Here is a 20,225-nt window from a genome sequence, read left to right as displayed (position 1 = left end):
ACTGAAGAGTACTACTTCATCTATTCTGAATGCTGCTATATATATATATTTTTTTTTTTAAGTTTTGAGACAGGGTCTCGCTCGGTCATGCAGGTTGGAGTGCAGTGGCATGATCATGGTTCACTGCAGCCTCAATCTCCTGGGCTCAGGTGATCCTTCTACCTCAGCTTCCCGAGTAGCTGGAACCACAGGTGTGTGCCACTACACCTGGATAGGTTGTTATTTTTTATTTTGTAGAGACGAGGTTCCCTATGTTTCTCAGGCTGGTCTCGAACACCTGGGCTCAAACGATCCTCCCACTTTGGCCTCCCAAAGTGCTGGAATTAGAGGGGTGAGACACTGGGCCTGGCCAGGATGGCCATTTTTATGTGGCAACTTGACTGGGCCATGGGGTTCCCAGACATTTGGCCAAACCCTATTCTGGGAGTGTCTATGAGGGTGTTGTGAAAGAGACGAACATTGGGGTTTGTAGACTGAGTAAGGCAGATTATTCTCCCTAATGTGGGTGGGTCTCATTCGATCAACTCAAGATGTGAACAGAATAAAAAGCTAAGTAACCAGAAGCCCCTCTTCCCTGACTGCTTGAGCTAGAACATTGGTCTTTTCTTGTCTTTGGACTGGAACTGAAGCAACCCCTCTTTCTGGGTCTCAAGCCTGCTGGCCTTTAAACTGAAACTCACATCATTGGCTCTCCTAGGTCTCCAGATTGCAAACTGAAGATCTCAGGACTGCTTAGCTTCCATTATCAATGACCAATTCCTTGTAATAAATCTCTACACACACACACACACACAGACACATGCACACCCTGCCAGTTGTTTTTCTGAAGATTCCTAATGCTTAGTTCCAGGATTTTCATCTGGGATAGTCTCCCCCGACTTCTCAGTCCATGCAGTTTAGGTCTGTTTCTGCCGGGGCTGCTGAGCTTTGGGGATTTAAGCCTAATCTGCTGGTGGCGATTTTCTCACCAGGAGGAACAAGTCTGCCTGACAACGAGCAGTGAGAAGCATGCACCCAGAGACGGGACAGCTGGCTTCAAATCTTAATTTTGTTCTTAATTCTTAATCATTCAAGTTCAAAATCATTCTTAATTTTGTTCAGAGGGAAAAAATAGCATCTTGTTTTAAGTTACATCTCTATGATTACTAAGGAGGTTGAATATCTTTTCTTTTTTTTTTTTTTTTTTTAGACAGAGTCTCGCTGTGTCGCCCAGGCTGAAGTGCAGTGGTGCGATCTTGGCTCACTGCAACCTTCGCCTGCCGGGTTCATGCCATTCTCCTGCCTCAGCCTCCTGAGTAGCTGGGACTATAGGCGCCCACCACGACGCCTGGCTAATTTTTTATATTTTTAGTACAGATGGAGTTTTACCGTGTTAGCCAGGATGGTCTCGATCTCCTGACCTCGTGATCTGCCTGCCTTGGCCTCCCAAAGTGCTGGGATTACAGGCATGACCCACCGCGCCTGGCCATATCTTTTCATATTATTTAGTTAGCCTGTGATTTCGTGTTTTAAGAATTGCTTTTCTTATCCTTTGCCCATTTTCCTAAGTTACTTCTTATTTATTTGAAGGAGCTCTTTATATATGATGGACAACAATCCTTTGTCTGTAATAAAGCACTGTGAAATAAATAGAGGTTTGGAGACAGATGGGAACCTGAGCCCAGAGATCTTCCGGAGTAGGCAGGAGCTGGCTCTTACCTGACTCCGGTCCTCTGGATCCACAAAGATATTTTCAGCTGTCACATTTCCATGAACATACTCATTCTCATGGAGGAACTCCAGGGCATCCAGCTGGGGGAAGAAGCAAGCCAGTGTCTGCACAAGCAGTAAGACTAACACAGCCTCTGGTGCAGACTGGGGCAGGGAGCCCCACTATTAAGGCCTGGGGTCGTCTGGCACTGTGACTGGGGGTTAAACCTGACTAAATCTGGGGCAGCATGAGGAGCCCGCTGTGATAGCACATTGAGCATGCCTCTAATCAGGCTGTCAGGGAGCTCACCAGTTGAGCTAATGCGTGGCTTCCTATATTTCTCTCTTAGCTGATGGCAAACTCAGGAGAGGGAGAAGGGGTTAGTGTCTGTCTGCAAAAATGACTCAGTACCTGTGAATATCAAAAGAGCACTTCTCACCTGTCCTAGAGAGCAGAAATCAATCTTGTTAAGCAATTTATATCTTGATCTCCAGCTCCAGCTGTCCCACTGAGCTCCAGACTTTTTTTTGGTGTGTGTATATATACATATTTTTGAGACAGGGTCTCATTCCTGTTGCCCAGGCTGTAGTGCAGTAGTGCAATCACTGCTCACTGTAGCCTTGATTTCCCAAGCTCAGGTGATCCTCCCACCTCAGCCTCACAAGTAACTGGGACTACAGGTGCGCACCACCACACCCGGCTAATTTTTTCTAGTTTTATTAGAGAGGGCATTTTGCCATGTTGCCCAGGCTGGTCTTGAACTCCTGAGCTCAAGTGATCCACCTGCCTCGTCCTCCCAAAGTGCTGGGATTACCAGCGTGAGCTGCTGCACCAGGCCAACTCTTCAACTGTGTCTGCTGCCCGAGTATCAGCTACATTCCAATCATATCCCCAACATTCTTTGACCCCAGGGCCAAAGTTCTGCTCGTTCTCCTTCTATAGACTCTCCATCCCCAGGGCCCGGGACCCTCCTCAGCCTTGTCCTCTCCAAATGGACCCTCACTCAGATTCTTCTCCCCATTCCAGTCCCTCCCCACATGGCCCCTGAGGGCCTTTCTGTATCCAGAGCTGACCCTGCCCTCCCCTAATCCCAGCACTCTTGTGGCTCTCCAGTGCCCTCAAGACAGATCCCAGCCCCTCGGCCTGCTGTGCAAGGCCCTTTGTGATGTGGTCATTGCTGACCTGTCCACACCAACTCCATCTCTCCCCACTGCAGGGCCATAGTGCAGACACTGAACATAAAGACCTTAGGACTCAGCATGTCGCTCCCTTGGTATGTCCATCCCTCCAGCGATGCAAACTGGGCCCTCTTATTCTCCATCACAGCAGGGGCCGCTTCTACTCAGAGCACTCCTCATAGTTTGTGCAACTGTTTGATTTACTATTGGCCCCTCCCACTACACTGTGAGCTCCAAGACACAGAAACCATGTTTGTGCTGCTCCCTGCTCTGCACCCAGCCCTGGGACAGCATCTGGCACCCAGCAAGTGACTGATTAATATTTAATGAGGATGAATGAATGAATTAATGAACAAATGCCATATGCTCTCTATTCCACATAAGCCTTGCTCCAGCTGTATCCTTGGCCGAAGCATCCTCTCATCTATCCTCTGCCTCTTCCACCCAGCACCTCGCTATTTCCATTCATCCTGAGTCTTGGCTTAGAAACACCCTCCACCAGGAAGCCTAATCTAAGCCTTCAGTTTGAGGCTGGGGCTCCTTCCTCCAATGCTCATGGCCCCCCAAGGGCCCTCCACAGGACTGACCCCCCAACATCCTGGCTCTAACCGCCTGCCATGTCAGTGAGCCAACCCCTAGTGTGCGGCGGAGGGAGGTGGGGGCCGGATGTGTCAATGACTGAAGAGCCTGCTAAACTAGGATCTGACGCGCCCTCCCTGACGCAGCAGCTCAGCAACTTCCGGGTACGCACCAGCCGGCAGGCCACCTGCAGCACAGACCTCTCTGACAGCACATGCTCTGGGCTGACATCCAGGGCCGACTGAAGGCTCCTCCCCAGGCTGGGTAACACCAAGAACCTGGAAGACACAAGCACCCCAGGAGGTGGGCGATGAACAGGGGAGAGAGGAGAACTGGCTGCCCAGGATGGACTGTGGCGGGGGCTGCAAGGCCCTGGTCCCAGGTGAGATGAAAGGTTCTGACTGGCTGGGCAGCAAACTGGGTCAAAACTACGAGAAGGTAGGAAGAACTGGCCCACAGCTTCGGGGTCCCAGCCATGCCTGGACTCACGACAGGAAGAGGAGGAAAGGGGCCAGTGAGGCAACCAGTGAGTAGAGCAGCTCACCTGTATTTGTCCTGGTGAACACCGAAACCCATGCAGGTAGGGATGGCCAGTTGTGGGGTCGAGTACAGCTTCTTCCACTTGTTGACTGTGGAAAACAGGGGCTTGAGGTTAGAACACAGCCAGTCCCAAGCCCATGGCAATAACAGCCAGTTCTCAGAGCAGAAGCACAGAGTGCCCAGACCGCCTCTGAGTCTCCTTGTCGGAGATGACAACATTGTGGGTGGGTGACTGTGGGAAGCGGCTGGTGATGGGGCAGGCATGGGTGACCCATGAACGTCTGTGATCAGGTCTGTAGGTGATGGGGTGAACATGGTGGTTCTGGAGGAAGCGTATACAAATCTGGAGTGCAGAGATGGGATAATGACAGGGTTACTTCCGAATTCACACACAGAGCTAACAAGATCAACACGTGTCTAATCTAGCCATGACATCACCAGAATGTGCCTCTGCCTGTCTTCCAGATGTCAGCAGGGTGGACCAGAACCAATGGCAGCTGACGCTAGTTTAACAGCTGGCTGTCCAGGGAAGTCAGTCCTGATGGGTAGCATTTGCTAATTTCTTTTTTCTTTTTTTTTTTAAGACGAAGTTTCACTACATTGCCCTGGCTGGAGTGCAACAGCGCAATCTTGGCTTACTGCAACCTCTGCCTCCTGGTTTTAAGCGATTCTTCTGCCTCAGCCTCCTGAGTACCTGGGATTGCAGGTGTCTGCCACCAGACCTGGCTAATCTTATTTATTATTTATTTTTTTGAGATGCAGTCTTGCTCTGTCGCCAGGCTGGAGTGCTGTGGTGTGATCTCGGCTCACAGCAACCTCCACCTCCCAGGTTCAAGCGATTCTCCTGCCTCAGTCTCCTGAGTAGCTGGGATCACAGGCACGTGCCACCACGCCCAACTAATTTTTGTATTTTCAGTAGAGACAGGGTTTCACCATGTTGGCCAGGATGGTCTCGATCTCCTAATCTCATGATCTGCCCACTTTGGCCTCCCAAAGTGCTGGGATTACAGGCGTGAGCCACCACGCTCAGCCCTTTTTTTGTATTTTCAGTAGAGATGTTTTGCCATGTTGGCCAGGCTGGTCTTCAACTCCTGACCTTAGGTGATCTACCCACCTCGGCCTCCCGAAGTGTGGGGATTACAGGCGTGAGCCAGCACACCCGGCTGCATTTGCTAATTTCTGCAGTGTAAATACTCCTGCTATGGCTAACTCCAAGTTACCAACATGACATGACTGGAGGTGGGTCGGGGAGACGCACAGCGGCAGCCGCCATGCGGCATTCTTTCCACACAGAGACAACAGTGCACACAACCTCACTGGCAGAGATCACAGGACATGTAGGGAAATAATTAGAAAGTGATGAATTTCTGAGGGTTCATTACCTTTGTTTTGAATATATTTGTAAGATTATCTAATTTATTTATTTTATATATTTTTTGAGACTGAGTATCACTCTACCGCCCAGGCTGGAGTGAAGTGGCATGATCTCAGCTCACTGCAACCTCCACCTCCCAGGTTCGAGTGACTCTCCCGCCTCAGCCTCCCATGTAGCTAAGATTACAGGCACATGCCACCAAGCCTGGCTAATTTTTGTATTTTTAGTAGAGATGGGGTTTCACCACGTTGGCCAGGCTGCTCTCGAACTCCTGATCTCAGGTGATCCACCCACCTCAGCCTCCCAAAGTGCTAGGATTACAGGCGTGAGCCAACACGCCCGGTCTATATAATTTAATTGCTAATACTAGCTATATGTAACTACCAGCTTGCCATCTTCCTGAAAATTTAATTTTTTTTTTTTTGAGACAGGGTCTGGCTCTGTTGCCCAGGCTGGAGTGCGGTGGCACAATCACAGCTCACTGCAACCTCCACCTCCCAAGCTCAAGCAATCCTCCCACCTCAGCCTCTTGAGTAGCTGGAATCACAGGCGCGTGCCACTACACCCGGCTAATTTTTATATTTTCAGTAGCGATAAGGTTTTGACATATTGCCCAGGCTGGTCTCAAACCCCTGAGCTCAAGTGATCTGCCCACCTCAGCCTCCCAAAGTGCTGGGATTATAGGCGTCAACCCACACCCAGCCTGAAAACGTAATACTTGGCTTCCAAGAGCTGGTGTGAGCCAGCCACAACACACACTGAGGCCTGAAGGGTGACAGGAGTCAGGTTATGGGCACAGATGGAAGCAAACCTGGGCCTATAATCTAAACCCACCCTTCTCACGCCAGCAGGTAGAAGCCAGGGGCTGTGACCACGTTGGCGTCCCCCTCACTCTCCCCTCCTTGCCCAGTTCCCTGCCAGGTACCTTGCAGAGGCTTGGCGGCCCGCTGGAAGAAGTTCTGCTCATTGAACAAGCGCCCATCCTTGGCATCCTGGTGGGGGACAGGAGAGGCAGAAGGCTGTCACACTGAAGTCTCAGACAAGGGCCCCCAGTTCCCACTGGCAATTTAGTACTCCCTCGATGATGAGGTTCCTCATCGAGTCCCCACATCAGAGCCAGATTCCTCAGGTACTACACACAAACACACATCAGAGACTGCGAGCTACCTCCCGGTACCCAGGTTTCTTTTCTAAGAGCCACAGTGTTCCCTAGAATGTGGCGTTCAGTTTAAAAACTACGTTTCCCAGCCTCCTTTGCAGTGAGGAACGACCACATGACCAAGTTTTGGCCAATGAGGATGTGAGCAGAAGAAACGTGGGCAACTTCCAGGTGATGCCCTTAAAGAGCTTTCCTTTCCTCTTCTGTTCCAGCTGGCTGCAATGCAGATGTGATGGTGGAAGCTGAAGCAGCCACTACAGCCCAAGAGATGCAGGTTATGCGTTGAAAATGTTGGTGCAAAAAGACAGAAGGAAACAGGGCCCCTTGTTTATAAAATCATCATATCAGCTCTGGAAAACTGCCCCTGATTTTAAGTGAAAAAGCAATAAAAATATCATCTTGCTTAAGCCACTATTAATATTGGGTATTTGTTAAAAATGACACCAATGGCCAGGTAGGGTGGCTCAAGCCTGTAATCCCAGCACTTTGGGAGGCCAAGGCAGCTGATGGATCACTTGAGGTTAGGAGTTCTAGATCAGCCTCGCCAACATGGTGAAACCCTGCTTCCACTAAAAATACAAAAATTAGCCAGGCGCGGTGGTGCGTGCCTGTAATCCCAGTTACTCGGGAGGCTGAGGCAGGAGAATTGCTTGAACCTGGGAGGTGCAGATTGCAGTGAGCCAAGATCGTACCTTCAGCCTGGGTGACAGAGTGAGACTCTGTCTCAAACAAACAAACAAACAAAAACAACAGCACCACCAAATATTTTAATTAAAACACAACTCGTGCAGCTGGGTTCTTAAGAGTACAGAGTCGGCTGGGCACAGGTGGCTCACCCCTGTAATCCCAGCACTTTCGGAGGTGAAGGTGGGAGGATCACTTGAGCCCAGGAGTTCCAGACCAACCTGGGCAACACAGGGAGACCTCATCTCTATCAAAAAAAAAAAAAAAAAAAAATCAGCTGGACGTGGTGGTGCATGCCTGTGGTCCCAGCTACTTGGGAGGCTGAAGTGGAAGGATCACTTGAACCTAGCAGACCGAGGCTGAGTGAGCCTTGATTGCACTGCTGCACTCCAGCCTGGGCAACAGAGAGAGACTCTGTCTCAAAACAAACAAAAACCCAAAAGAATTAAATGACATGATGCTTGTGACACTCAGCCCAGGGACTGTCACATAATAGGTTCTCAATAAGCAGGTGCTGCTACTGGTCATTAGTGAGCCTAGCTCCCTGCCCCAGCTCCTCCTCTTCTTGTCCTTCCTTTTCCCTTTTTGCGTCCTGGAGTCCTCCCCACGATGCCGGCGAAGCCCATAGTGACTGACACGAGCGACATAGGCACAGCCATGTAGGCCCTGAGCAATCTCACGTGGTGTATTCATGCCTGCCCCACTCTCCCAAGGGGGCAGCTCCTTCAGGGCAGCAATCGGGTCTGACCCATCTCTGCAGAAGTCCCCAGCACTCAGTTCACAGGAGGCTGCAGGAAAGGCTTGGTGAATGAATGAATAAATCGATGGATGAACACCACTGGGCATTCAACCCCGATCTTTCGAATGCTTCAGAACAGAGCTGCCTTCCCAGTGGATGGGAGGGTGAATGTCCTCTGGTCAGACGGGTGCCCTGTGCTCCCCTTCCAGTCCATCCCTCTTCCTGATGGGACTGGGACATGGCACGGCCCCCGCCAGACTGGGAGCTTCTCCAGGGCTGGGCCTGGGGCCAACTCTTCATCCCCGAGTTTTGAGCCTCAGGAAATGCTGATGAGATTAGATGCACGAACAGAGAGCAAGGCTGTATTTCTAGGATGATGAGCGTAATTACAGTAGTAATAACAGGAACAGCTCAGGTTGATGGGGTGCGTACTGTGCCAGGCACACCTGAACCACGCAGAGAAGCATTAAATGGGACACGGTAGCTGCCCCGCTGGGAGGATTCAATGAAGCAGTGCTTGTGAAACACAGCCTGGTTCAGGCCATGCCAGGCTCTCAAAGCAGGTGCTACCCATCACTAGTGAGCCCAGCTCTACAGCCCACGCTCTGACCCACTCTCATGGTCTCCATCTAGGGCGGAGGGAGGGCAACCCACCCAGCTGTCCCTGGTTTTCTGGGGTGGGAGACAATTTGGATAAACAAAAAGAAAATAAAAGTCACCCGTAATCCCAGCACCCAGGGATGATGGCGGGGTTATGAACCATGACGATGCCCTTCTGTTAGGCACCTCCTCTGTGTGGAAGGCAAGACTCACCCTCGTGGCCACTCTCCCTTTCTCTTTGTTTCCTTTTGGCCCCACCCTCGAGCGCACATGTCCGACAGCTGAAACTCATGCTTGGCCCCTGATGTGTGATTTCACTGAATCCTCAGCACGGGGACCCCATCTGATGGGTTCTCTGTTGGACCCCACACCCAGCACGGTGATACACAGTAGGTGCTCGATATGTGCACACTGCGAGGCCGGTGGTAGGGGGCAGGTGGGCCACACCCTGTGGGTATCAGTGGCTCCATTTCATGGATGAGGAAACTGAGTTCTGAGGGGGATGGGCTTGCCCAGGTCACACAGCCGGGGAGCATCAGAGCCAGACTCGGGTGGATCCAACTGTCGGTTTCTAACACCCCGGGATGATGGACAACTGGGTGCCTGCCCTGCCCACGGATTCATTGCTCCTTGCAGGTGGGGACCCTGGTCCCCAATCGAGTTCTCCCAGCGAGGGGCTCAGAAGTCAAGGATGTGTTTGTGAAAGTCCCTCCCCTCCAAGCTGCCCCCCACCTGCAGGGTCACTTACCAGTTTGAGCGAGAACTTTTGCTTCTGGAGTTCTGAGTCACAGGCGAGGGCGGAGGTGGGTGCAGCTATGGGGGAACAAACAAGGGAGCGAGGTTATAACCGCAGGGAAGGTCAGGGTCATCGTCCCCAAACTTCCCAGCAATGAGGAGCGGCTCTGGTGCCCTGGTTCCGACAAGGTCAAGCGCACTCTTGGCTCTCACGACCTGCGGCTTCCTAGTTTTAAATAAGCTTCCTTTTCCTCTTTCTCTCTGTCACTATCCAGCTGCGCAGGAAGGGTTAATGCAGCAGGCTTGAGGCGGCTCTCCTGGCAAGATCTGGGAGCCTGGATTCTGGCAGGGCTCCCAGAATCCCCTAAGTGATTGGGGCTCGCTGAGCCTAAACTGCTTGTGCAATCACTGTGGTTTCTGTGCAACGCCTTCTTTCCCCTGGGGAACCTGGAATGCGGATACATGTCAGACAGAGGGGGTCACATGAGCTCCCCAGTAACAGCCCTGGGCACTGAGCCTCTGAGGAGCTTCCTGGTGGACAGTTCCCACGTACTGTCACAGCCTGTGGCTGGGGAATTAGGGGCGTCCTAGTGCAGAGTGACCTCATCCAAGGCCACATCCCAGGGTGACCCAGGTCCAATGATTAAGGTGGACATAAAGGCCCAGCCTCTCCTGGCCCAACACGGACCCACGCTGAAGGACCACTTCTGCTCCAGAGCCCCGCAGGGTCGTCTGGGGCCATCACTGGGCTGCATCACAGCGCCGCCTCCCGCTCTGCCCCGCCTGCTTCCTTACCCCTCCCTGGGTTCTGATTCCTGAGGCAGCTCCCCATAAGCACCCTGTCTGCTTGTTCCTCGACAGAGCCTGCTCCAGGAGCCCTTACTGTTCATTTACAGACCCCACCACGTCTCCGGCCCTGTGCTAAGTGTGGGCTTCACATGCATCGTCCCATCTGACAGACGAGAAGAGGAGAGAGGCCAAGAAACGCCAGGCTGGCCAGGGTTCAAATCCCAGCTCCTCCCTCCACTCTCCGTGTGACTTTGGGCCTCCATTTGCATGTCTGGAAGATCGGAGCAATAAGGCCTACCCGGAGACTGGCTGCAAGGACTCAACAGACAGGCAGGAGTAAGAGCGGCACCAGCGATGTGTGCAGCAAGAGTCTGCGTCCCCCTGCACGCACACTGCACGGTGAACCCACTCAGCCCAGAGCCCAGCACGGAGCCTGGCGTGTCAGGATTGCTCCACAGGTGACAGCTTTAAAACATCCCCATAACACCAGGGCTCCGCAGCTGGGGAGTGGCAGAGCTGGCTCGACCTGGGTCTCCCTAATCCCAAAGCCCGTGAGCTAAGCTACTGTTGCCCACGCACCCTGACTCATGCTGGTGTCCCTCCTTCCTCTGCTCTCATCGCTCCCACCCTCCCTTCACCATCGAGGCTGGTATCATCTCAGACACTGGGCTGAAGGACGGCGGGGGGTGACAAAGTAACCAAGAAGCCGTCCTTGCCCTCAAGAAGCTCCAGCTGCAGCAGGGTTGGGAGCCAGCTCTACACGTCCAACGCCAAGGGTGCTCTGAGCCCAAGGGAAGAGAGAGAGACTTATGCAGGACCCACATCTTGGAGAAAGACAGGTCTTTTCCAGCTGTGGGGAGAGCACTGGGGGGGATCATGCTGGAGCAGGCCGTGACATCATGACCAAGCATCCGCCCCTGTCTGGAACCCAGGCACAGGAACAGTACCTGTCTCTCAGAGGCACCATGAGGTCAATGACAATGCATACATGCCTGGCACTCAGAGGCAGGCAGGAAAAGCTGGCAATTTGATATAATTTTCCTGCACTGCTTTGCAGATTATAGAAAGCTTTTCTCTTTAACTTTTTTAACTGGTCCTGCTGCCAACAGCCTGGAAAGCTAGCTGGGCAATTTCCAATGTAGAGGGAGTCAAGGGAGGCCAGAAGGGAAAAAGGGCTTGGCCAAGGGCCCCAACGGAGACGGGCCACAAGCCCAGGGCTCTAGACTCTGTGATCTGGGGTGGCAGATCCGGGTTTCTGCTTGACAGAAACCTGACACATGGAAAAACTCTACGTGTGCCAAATGAAGACTTGGGCCTGCCAGGCAGGCAGGTGAGCGCCTCCCCTTGCCAAAGTCAGCCGGTCCTGAACTTAGAGCAGGAGCACTGTTCTGGGACTCATCCTGACCCTAACACCAGGGAGCATGTACACGGCGCTGGCTATTTTCCCGGCATCACTCTACTCATTTCACTCTCCTGACTACAGCCCTGTGAGGGCAGTAGCATTACCACCTCCCCTTTGCAGATGAGGAAACTGAGGCACAGGGTCACGCTGTCATTTGAAAGGTCAAGCGACAAGTGGCCAACAGAGGCAGCCCAGCCCATTGCTGAGCTCCAGGGTGCCCCATGCCTTCTACCTCCCGAGGCCCTGCTGGGGACCCTGACTGACTTCTCCTTTCCGGCCTCCAGAAGGAACCGACAGAGCCAACACCTAAACTCCGTACCCAGTGATTCTGGACTGCTGGCCTCCAGAGCTGCAGGAGAATAAGCATGTGCTGTGTTAAACCACTCACCGTGGTAACTTGTTACAGCGGCCACAGGAAGCTAACACAAGCCCCACCTTCCATCCGTGAAGGCAGAGGCTGTGGAGGGCAGCATGTGCCTGACCCTGAGCTGCTGCTCATGGACAGCTCTCCCCAGCACGCCGCAGTGAGCAGCTGCAGGGACTCATGTGACTGACGACAGATGGTGGCTCCCCCACACAGCTCCGGGGAGGCCCAGGAGTATGACATTATAATTCAGTACTGGACAGAGAGATAAGGGTTAATCAAGTGCTTAGAGCATGGCGCAGAGTGGGATAAAAGCGTCCACTGCTCGAATAACTGTAACGATTCAGCTTGTTCTTGTTTTATCATTATTGCATTAAGCTACGGGACATACAACTCCACCACCTCTTCTCGACTGGTGCAAACTGGCAGAAGAAAAGGGCGATGTGCTCTGGGGCGATGCCACCCGATGGTGGTGTGACCCAAATGCAAGCTCTGCATCAGCAGGGTCTTCACCAGCCCCGCTCCCCCTGCACAGTGTCTGTGACGGCACCGCGGCCAGGCACACGGTAGGTGCTGCTTAAGGATCCACTGAGCCGCCGGGTGCAGTGCTCACGCCTGTAATCCCAGCACTTCGGGAGGCTGAGGCAGGAGGATGGCATGAGGCCAAGAGTTTGAGATCAGCCTGGCCAACATAGTGAGATCACCTCTACTTTAAAAAATAAATAAATAAAGGGACTGCTGAAGGAATGGATGACTCAGGCAGGTTGGGCGCTGGGGTTTGCTATTTTTATCAAACAACCCGAGTCATAAAAGGCAAAACTGAAACCACACTGGCCCAGAGTAGCCCCTTCCTGTGCTTTCACTGTGGGTTTCCGGGGAGGGCAAGTGTGGTTTCTTCTCTCAGGAGCTCCTGGCCCAGTGTGTTTTCCTCTCCTTCTCCCTCTTCCTTCCCCGCCCTCCTGCCTTCTCCCCGCTCTGCCCTCTCCCCTCAATCTCCTTCTCACGATTGGTTTTCATCCCTCTCCCTTTCTCCTCGCTCTGTGCTCCTCGGTCCCTCATTCCTTCTCATCCAGATGCCTTCTCGCTCTTTCTCCCCAACCTCTCCTTCTGCTTTCTCTCCCGTTCTTGGGAGAAGCCAGAGTGCCTGCGTTCAAATCCCAGCTCTACAACTTCCAGGCTGTGTGCCTTTGGACAAGTAGCTTCCCCTCTGTGCCCCAGCTGTAGGATGGGTAATACGGGTGCCTATCTCACAGTGTGGCTGGCAGCATTACATGGGTAAGACACAGAGAGTTCCCAAAGTGTCTGGCATGGGATCCTGCCCGTAATCCCAGCACTTTAGGAGGCTGAGGCAGGAAGATTGCTTGAGCCTGGGAGGTTGAGGCTGCAGTGAGCCGTGACTGCACAACCGCACTCCAGCCTGGGTGATGGAGCAAGACTCCATCTCTTAAAAATAAAAGTGCTGGCACAGGCGAGTGCTCCCTAGGTGTTAGCCACGGCCCTCTTTCTCTTGCTCCTGCTTGGTCTTGGTCACACTCTTTCCCCTCTCCGTCACCTTTCCTGGCCCTGCCTATCTGTCCCTGTTATTAACACTGCCTACCTCTGCCTCGGAACGACCCTGTACAGTTTTCCAAGTGCCTGGCCTCCATCTCCTATCATCATTTGAGCCAACAGCCCAAGGAGACAGGGGGCAAGGCTTCATCTCACTTTTCCAGTGGGGGATATCAAGGCATAGAGTGCCTGAGCGGTTCGCTGGGGCTCCCTCAGCCTGTTGGAGCCAAGTCAGGACTCAGATTCGGGGCTGTCTGAAACACCAGCTGTCCTGCCCGCCCGCCCATACTCCAAGGCAGGGATGGCCAATGGAAGGTTCAAAATTGCCCACATGCTTGTCTGGCCAGTGGGTACTTCCAAATCAAAGATTTCCTATCGAAATCCAGGTTTCAAGCTTTTCCTAGAAAACCTGGAAGATTCTGGAGCCCAGAGCCTAGCTAATAATTGACACCTCTGGGATCCATGTTCTTCACGTATAAAATCAGGATAGGGATAGCACTGATACCCTAAGGCTGTGGTGAGAATGTAGCAGACCTCTGTCCATCAAATAACTTGTAAGCAAATATTCACGGCAGCGTTACTCCTAACAGCCCACAGTGGAAACAACCCAAACGCCCATCAGCTGCTGAGTGGCGAAGCCACACGGGGTGCTCCCATACCGTGGAATATCACGCAGTTGTAAAAGGACTGTGGCAGTAACGCGCCACAGCACGGATGCAACTTGGGCACATGCTGCTGAGTGAGGGATGCCAGACACAAGAGGCCACACGGTGCAGGACTCCACTTCTGTGAACACCCAGAAGGGGCAAATCCACAGAGGGAGAAAGGCGGTTAGTGGCTAACAGTGGATGGGAGGAGAGAGGAATGGGAGTGATGCCTCAAAGGTACTGGGTTTCTTTTTGGGGTGACAGAAATGTCCTGGGATTAAATAGTGATGATGGTGGCACAACACTGTGAATATCCTGAAGGCCACTCAGTTGCACCCTTTAAAAGAATGAATTTTTGTGGTAACTTATGCCTGTATTCTCAGCACTTTGGGAGGCCGAGGCAGGTGGATCACTTGAGGTCAGCAGTTCAAGATCAGCCTGGCCAACATGGTAACACCCTGTCTCTACCAAAAATACAAAGAAAAAAAAAAATTTAGCCAGGTGTGATGACACGTGCTTGTAATCTCAGCTACTCGAAAGGCTGAAGCAGGAGAATTGCTTGAACCCAGGAGGTGGAGGTTGTAATGAGCTAAGATCGCGCCACTGTACTCCAGTCTGGGCGACAGAGCAAGACTCTCTCAAAAAAAAAAAAAATTAATTAATTAATTAAATAAAATAATAATAAAAGAATAACTTTTTTTTTGAGACGGAGTCTTGCTCAATAACGTCTTTTTTTTTTTGAGACATAGTCTCGCTCTCTCACCCAGGATGGAGTGCAGGGGTGCAACCTCGGCTCACTGCAAGCTCCACCTCCCTCGTCACACCATTCTCCCGCCTCAGCCTCCCAAGTAGCTGGGACTACAGGTGCCTGCCACTACGCCCAGCTAATTTTCGTATTTTTAGTGGAGATGGGGTTTCACCGTGTTAGCCAGGATGGTCTCTATCTCCTGACCTTGTGATCCGCCCACCTCGGCCTCCCAAAGTGCTGGGATTACAGGTGTGAGCCACCGCGCCCAGCCAATAAAAGAATAACTTTTATGTGAGTTTTATCTCAATTAAAAAGCTCCGAAAAGAAAGGAAAAGAAAAACCCATGTAAAGTGCTCAGAACAGGCCTGGCCTTGCAGAAGCACTCAATATTTAGTAGAGTTAATACTAACACTACTGCCATAATTATTTTCCTCATTGTAACAGAGTCTGGGTTTTTCAGCCTCATGCCTCCCTCCTCCCCTTCCATTCCACACCTGGGCAAGCGGATGAGCAAGCCTGAGTGCTCCCTCCTTTGGGGTCTGCATCCACAAGACTCAAACCATGCGTGGTGTTGGCCTGTGTGGCGGAACCCTCAGCCCAGCCCCACCCCCAACTACAATGAAACACCTGGCCAGTCTCCTTTCCTCACTCTCAAGGCATCTCAGATCTGCGTGGGAGGCCTGCCTGCTCTCCGCAGAGCCCCCCATTATATAAGCAATAAATCTCTCCTATCTTGTTGGTGTGTGTGTGACATCATCAACCTTGACGTTTCAACCAAATCTTAGGTGGGGATCCATCCTCTCTCTGCACACAGGCCAGAAAACAATCATCCTTAGCATGCAGCCCCTGGGCCTCCCACATGCCAACAGCAGGCGGGCTGAGAAGGGGCACACTTCACACAGGGCACATGCCTTGCAACTGGCCGCAGTCCCCACCACGCCCAACTGCCTTACTCCAGCCTGCCGCACTCATTCCCACTGTTGCCCGGCCCTGCAGGTGGGTAGGCGCAGAGTCCTAGGTCTAAGAGAAAGCTGCCTAGCGGCAGGTCTGCAGCTAGGGACATGGCTTCCATTCCCATTCTCAGGAAGGGGTCCCCTCCCACTGTCCTGGTGCTGAGACGACCCAGTCCCCGGCCGCCCATGGACAGAGCGTACCTTCATAGAGAATGCCCTGGTCGTCCCTGGTCTGGAGGAACTTCAGCTTCCACTGTCGCCCACTCTTGTCTGTCAGCACTGTCCCTGTGGGCAAAGCTTCAAGTGAGGTGGTCACCCGGCTCCGCTTCAGTGTCTGAGGGCTCCGCTTCAGCGTCTGAGGGCTGCAGCTGGTCTTCTGAGGGCTCTGCTTGGTCTTCTGAGGGCTGCAGCTGGTCTTCTGAGGGCTCCGCTTCAGTGTCTGAGGGCTCTGCCTGGTCTTCTGAGGGCTCTTCCTGGTCTTCTGAGGGCTGCTTTTGGGGGTTGAGGGTCTGCTCCCGGACCCTGCAGGAGGATGGTAAGAATAAAGCAAAAGCACCATCCAGGAGAGAAAAGTTGGATGGGGAGTGAAACAGTATGCAAACTACTGTTCCTTTATGAATTCGTTCATTCAACAAACACTTCCTTGGACCTTCTATGAGTCAGGCCTTTGAGTGATGACACTGGGGTACAAGATAGGAGTCAGACCTGCATCCTTCCCTCAGGAGTGCCCAGTTTGGTGGGCAAGTCTACACTAGACACAGCCAGTCAGATGCGGGTCTGAGACAGGGCAGCACAGACAGATATTAGGGCCCAAAAGAGAACGAGATCCTGCCTGGAGAAGTCAGGGTAAGCTTCCTGGAGGAAGGGATTAGTTAGAGTTGGGTCTTGTTGGATGAGTAGAAGTTTGCCAGGGAAAAAAGGACATTCTAGACATTTACGCAAAAACATCCTGAAAAAGGACTCAGTCCTGAGATAGAAAGGGGCCAAAAAATTTGTTAGACCAAAGCCCTGCCCTGGAAGGGTTCCTAGACTGGCAAGAGAATGGGGCGGGTGTGGTGGCAGACAGATCTGGACACAGGAAAAGACATCGTTTACTCCGTTCCTCCCACCCACCATCCCCTAAAGGCAAGTAATGGCAAGAGGCCTCCAGGCACAGAGGATAATGAGGAGCAAAGGGGACACCTCACACTGCCACTGCGGCTATGGCTTCGGATCCAGGGGCCCAGCGAACAGAAGGAACACAGTCCTCAGGCCTCCCGTGTCCTGGGCACTGGCTGGGCACAGGGAATATACACAAGTTGTGCTGGGTCCTTGCCCGCAAAGGGCCCCCAGTCCAGAAAGTGAGGCAGAAAGGCCCGTGGAGCCTACAGTGACATGCGCTCCAATGAAGGCTGCAGCAGGCATGGGGGGTGCCAGATAAAGAGGCTGGAAAGAGGCTCTGGTGGACGATGAGGAGGTCTGGATGCGAGCCTACGGCACTCAAGAGAAGCTTCCTAGAGACCAGACTGGCTGCGTGGCAGTACACAAGGCCAAGACGGAAGGTGAGAGTGTCCTGGGCTGAGGGAACAGGCTTAGCAAAGACCAAGGTTAATCCCCAAAAGTGTTTTCTGGGGAAAGACTGTGTTGAGGGCGAAAGCAGGAACCAGGCCACACAGATGCCAGACTGAAGAGCTTGGTCTGAAGGCACTAGGAACAGTAGGAGGCTGTGTGCAGGGAGGGGCCGGGGCAGCTCTGGGTGCCATAAAGACCCATCTGGGGCCATTCAGAGGCAGTCTGGAGGGGGAGATGGGAAGCTGGAGTCAGAGAACAGGCAGAGATGGACAATGCGTGAGCCAGGACTGTGGCAGTTTTGTCCCAAAGATCATTAGACAACCCAACTTTGCTCCACTTAGAGTCAGGCCAGATGGACCTTAACTCTTACCTTTGGATCTCTCAGAGGAACTCAGAGTATCTTCAGACTCAGAACTGTCACCATCTGAGAAGAGGGACAATCGGGGAGAGGTGACGGTGCTGGACCACTTCACTTTCTTAGGAGAGGTTTCAAAACTGGAGTTCAGCCCTCTCTTTGAGCCTAAAGAAAGGCAGACAAAACGCAGACTGGAGTTACAAAGGCCCCTTTGCAGGCTCCACTGGACTGGAAGCCCTGAGGTTATATTCAGCTATGCTCTTCTCTTTGGCCCTCAACACCAATTCTTGCTTCTTCTATCACATAAATATCTAAGTAAACTGTTCCTCTTAGTTGTTCTCACCTTCTTAGGTCCTAGCCTCTCCTGTATCTTCTAGCACTTTGCCACTCTGTGTCCTTTCTACATAATTTCTTTATATGTACGTACATTTGAGATGGAGTCTCACTCTGTTGCCCAGGCTGGAGTGCAGTGGTATGATCCTGGCTCATTGCAACCTCTGCCTCCTGGGTTCAAGCAATTCTCCTGCCTCAGCATCCCAAGTAGCTGGGATTACAGGCATGCATCAACACATTCAGCTAATTTTTATAGTTTTAGTAGAGACAGGGTTTCACCATGTTGGCCAGACTGATCTTGAACTCCTGACCTCAAGTGATCCACCAGCCTCAGTCTTCCAAAGTGTTGGGATTACAGGCATGAGCCACCATGCCCAGCCTCTTCCATGTAATTTCTTAAAATTTATCTTCTGGTTAACTAATTCTCCCTTCAGCTATGTCTAGTCTGCTGTTTTAACCACCCACTGAGGTTCTGATTACAACGATTATATACACACACACACACACATATTTATACACACACACACACACACACACACGATTGTGTATATATATACACGTACGTATATACACATATATAGACACATACATATACATATATACACATATAATCATTAGAGTTTTTATTTGGTTCCTTATTTGCCTGTGCAACTTTAACCTATTCCTTCATTACACTTTCAATTTGTTGTTTTATTTATTTAAATGTATTAAGCATGTTTTGTAAACATCCTCATCTATTAATTCTAAGGTCTGTGGTCTTGGCAGGTCTGATTCTGTAGTTTGCTGTTTCTGTTGACTCTCAGGCTAGCTTATTTCCAGGTGTCTTTGTAAATCAACAGAGATGGGTGCTTATGTTCCTTGGACACTGACCTGTGGTAATTCCCTAAGGTTTGTCTTTAAAGGACGTTTTCCAAGAGAAGATTTGTTTATATCAGGCAGGGAGTGGTACCCACATCTCACCACTTCAAGTTAAATGTTCAGCTTGCATTTTGGGGGACCACACAGATCAGTGTGAATTCTGGCTCCAAACTGGTGAGAATGTAAATTCTTGATTAGGAATTCTCATAGAAAGCTGGGTGTGGTGGCTCTGCCTATAATCCCAGCACTTTGGGAGGCTGGGGCGGGTGGATCGCCTGAGGTCAGGAGTTGAGGCCAGCCTGTCCAACATGGTGAAACCCTGTCTCTACTAAAAATATAAAAATTAGCTGGGTGTGGTGGCAGGTGCCTGTAAACTCAGCTACTTGAGAAGCTGAGGCAAGAGAATCACTTGAACATGGGAGGTGGAGGTTGCACTGAGCCAAGATTACACCACTGCACTCTAGCCTGGGTGACAGAGTAAGACTGTCTCAAAAAAAAAAAAAAAAAGGAATTATCAAAGAAGACATTCCTCCTTTTTTTACCCACCACCAAGGCTGACAAATGTCTCCACCAATTTTCTCAGTGGAACAATTACTTCTGCTGTAGTTCGCCCACTGAGGAGCCCCAGATTTAAGAGGAGCTTAAGAAACATGTCCTTTCTTTTTAGTTGACACTGACTAACTCAGCCAGCATGGTTGGTCCCTGGGCTACTGGAATGGCCTCCTAACTGGTTTCCATGCCTCGAATCCATTTTCCACACAGAGAAGCCACAGAAGTCTTTCCAAAACGCAAAGCCTATCGTGTTGCCTACTTGGCAGAAGCTCTTCCGCAGCTCTCCACGTCACCAACGGTTAAAACCAAACTCCTTCCCGTGGCCTTGCCTGTCTTCCCCCAGGCGGAAATGTTTCTTACTCCTCCAGTGTGCCTGGCTCCCTTCACCTCACATCTGCTCCCCATATCACGTCCCAGTGCCTGGAACACACGTGCCAACTCCCACCTTGCTCATTCTTTTTTTTTTTTTTTTGAGACGGAGTTTGCTCTTGTTGCCCAGGCTGGAGTGCAATGGCACAATCTCGGCTCACCACAACCTCTCCCTCCCGGGTTCAAGTGATTCTCCTGCCTCAGCCTCCCGAGTGAGTAGCTGGGATTACAGGCACGCGCTACCTCGCCCGGCTAATTTTTTATTTTTAGTAAAGACAGGGTTTCTCCATGTTGGTGAGGCTGGTCTCAAACTCCCGACCTCAGGTGATCAGGCTGCCTCAGCCTCACAAAGTGCTGGGATTACAGTTGTGAGCCACTGTGCCCGGCCCATTCTTTTTCATCCCTAGCTCAGTTCAAACTTTACCCACGTAGGGAGGTTTTCCCTGATCCCCTGAAAAACATGTTCCCTTATATGTG

At 51.7% G+C, this 20,225-nt stretch overlaps 1 protein-coding gene across 1 annotated transcript in view; it reads right to left on the bottom strand.

Annotated features, from left to right (window-relative positions):
• Window positions 1-19,520, bottom strand: part of VRK3 (vaccinia related kinase 3) — a 33,503-nt gene extending 13,983 nt beyond the window's left edge. The window contains exons 1-8 of the mRNA XM_011966063.1: window positions 19,506-19,520; window positions 17,652-17,859; window positions 15,932-16,252; window positions 9,293-9,357; window positions 6,288-6,354; window positions 3,992-4,076; window positions 3,620-3,725; window positions 1,699-1,791 (exon numbers count right to left, since the gene is read on the bottom strand). Coding sequence (XP_011821453.1) covers window positions 1,699-1,791; window positions 3,620-3,725; window positions 3,992-4,076; window positions 6,288-6,354; window positions 9,293-9,357; window positions 15,932-16,252; window positions 17,652-17,859; window positions 19,506-19,520 — 960 coding nt within the window. The remainder of the gene's footprint in view (window positions 1-1,698; window positions 1,792-3,619; window positions 3,726-3,991; window positions 4,077-6,287; window positions 6,355-9,292; window positions 9,358-15,931; window positions 16,253-17,651; window positions 17,860-19,505) is intronic.
• Between the last annotated feature and the right edge of the window lie 705 nt (window positions 19,521-20,225).

This window comes from Mandrillus leucophaeus, unplaced genomic scaffold, assembly GCF_000951045.1.
Source record: "Mandrillus leucophaeus isolate KB7577 unplaced genomic scaffold, Mleu.le_1.0 Scaffold74, whole genome shotgun sequence".
Lineage (NCBI taxonomy): Eukaryota > Metazoa > Chordata > Mammalia > Primates > Cercopithecidae > Mandrillus > Mandrillus leucophaeus.
The sequence above is the reverse complement of the archived record's forward strand: the minus strand, read 5'-3'. Positions and strand labels throughout refer to the sequence as shown.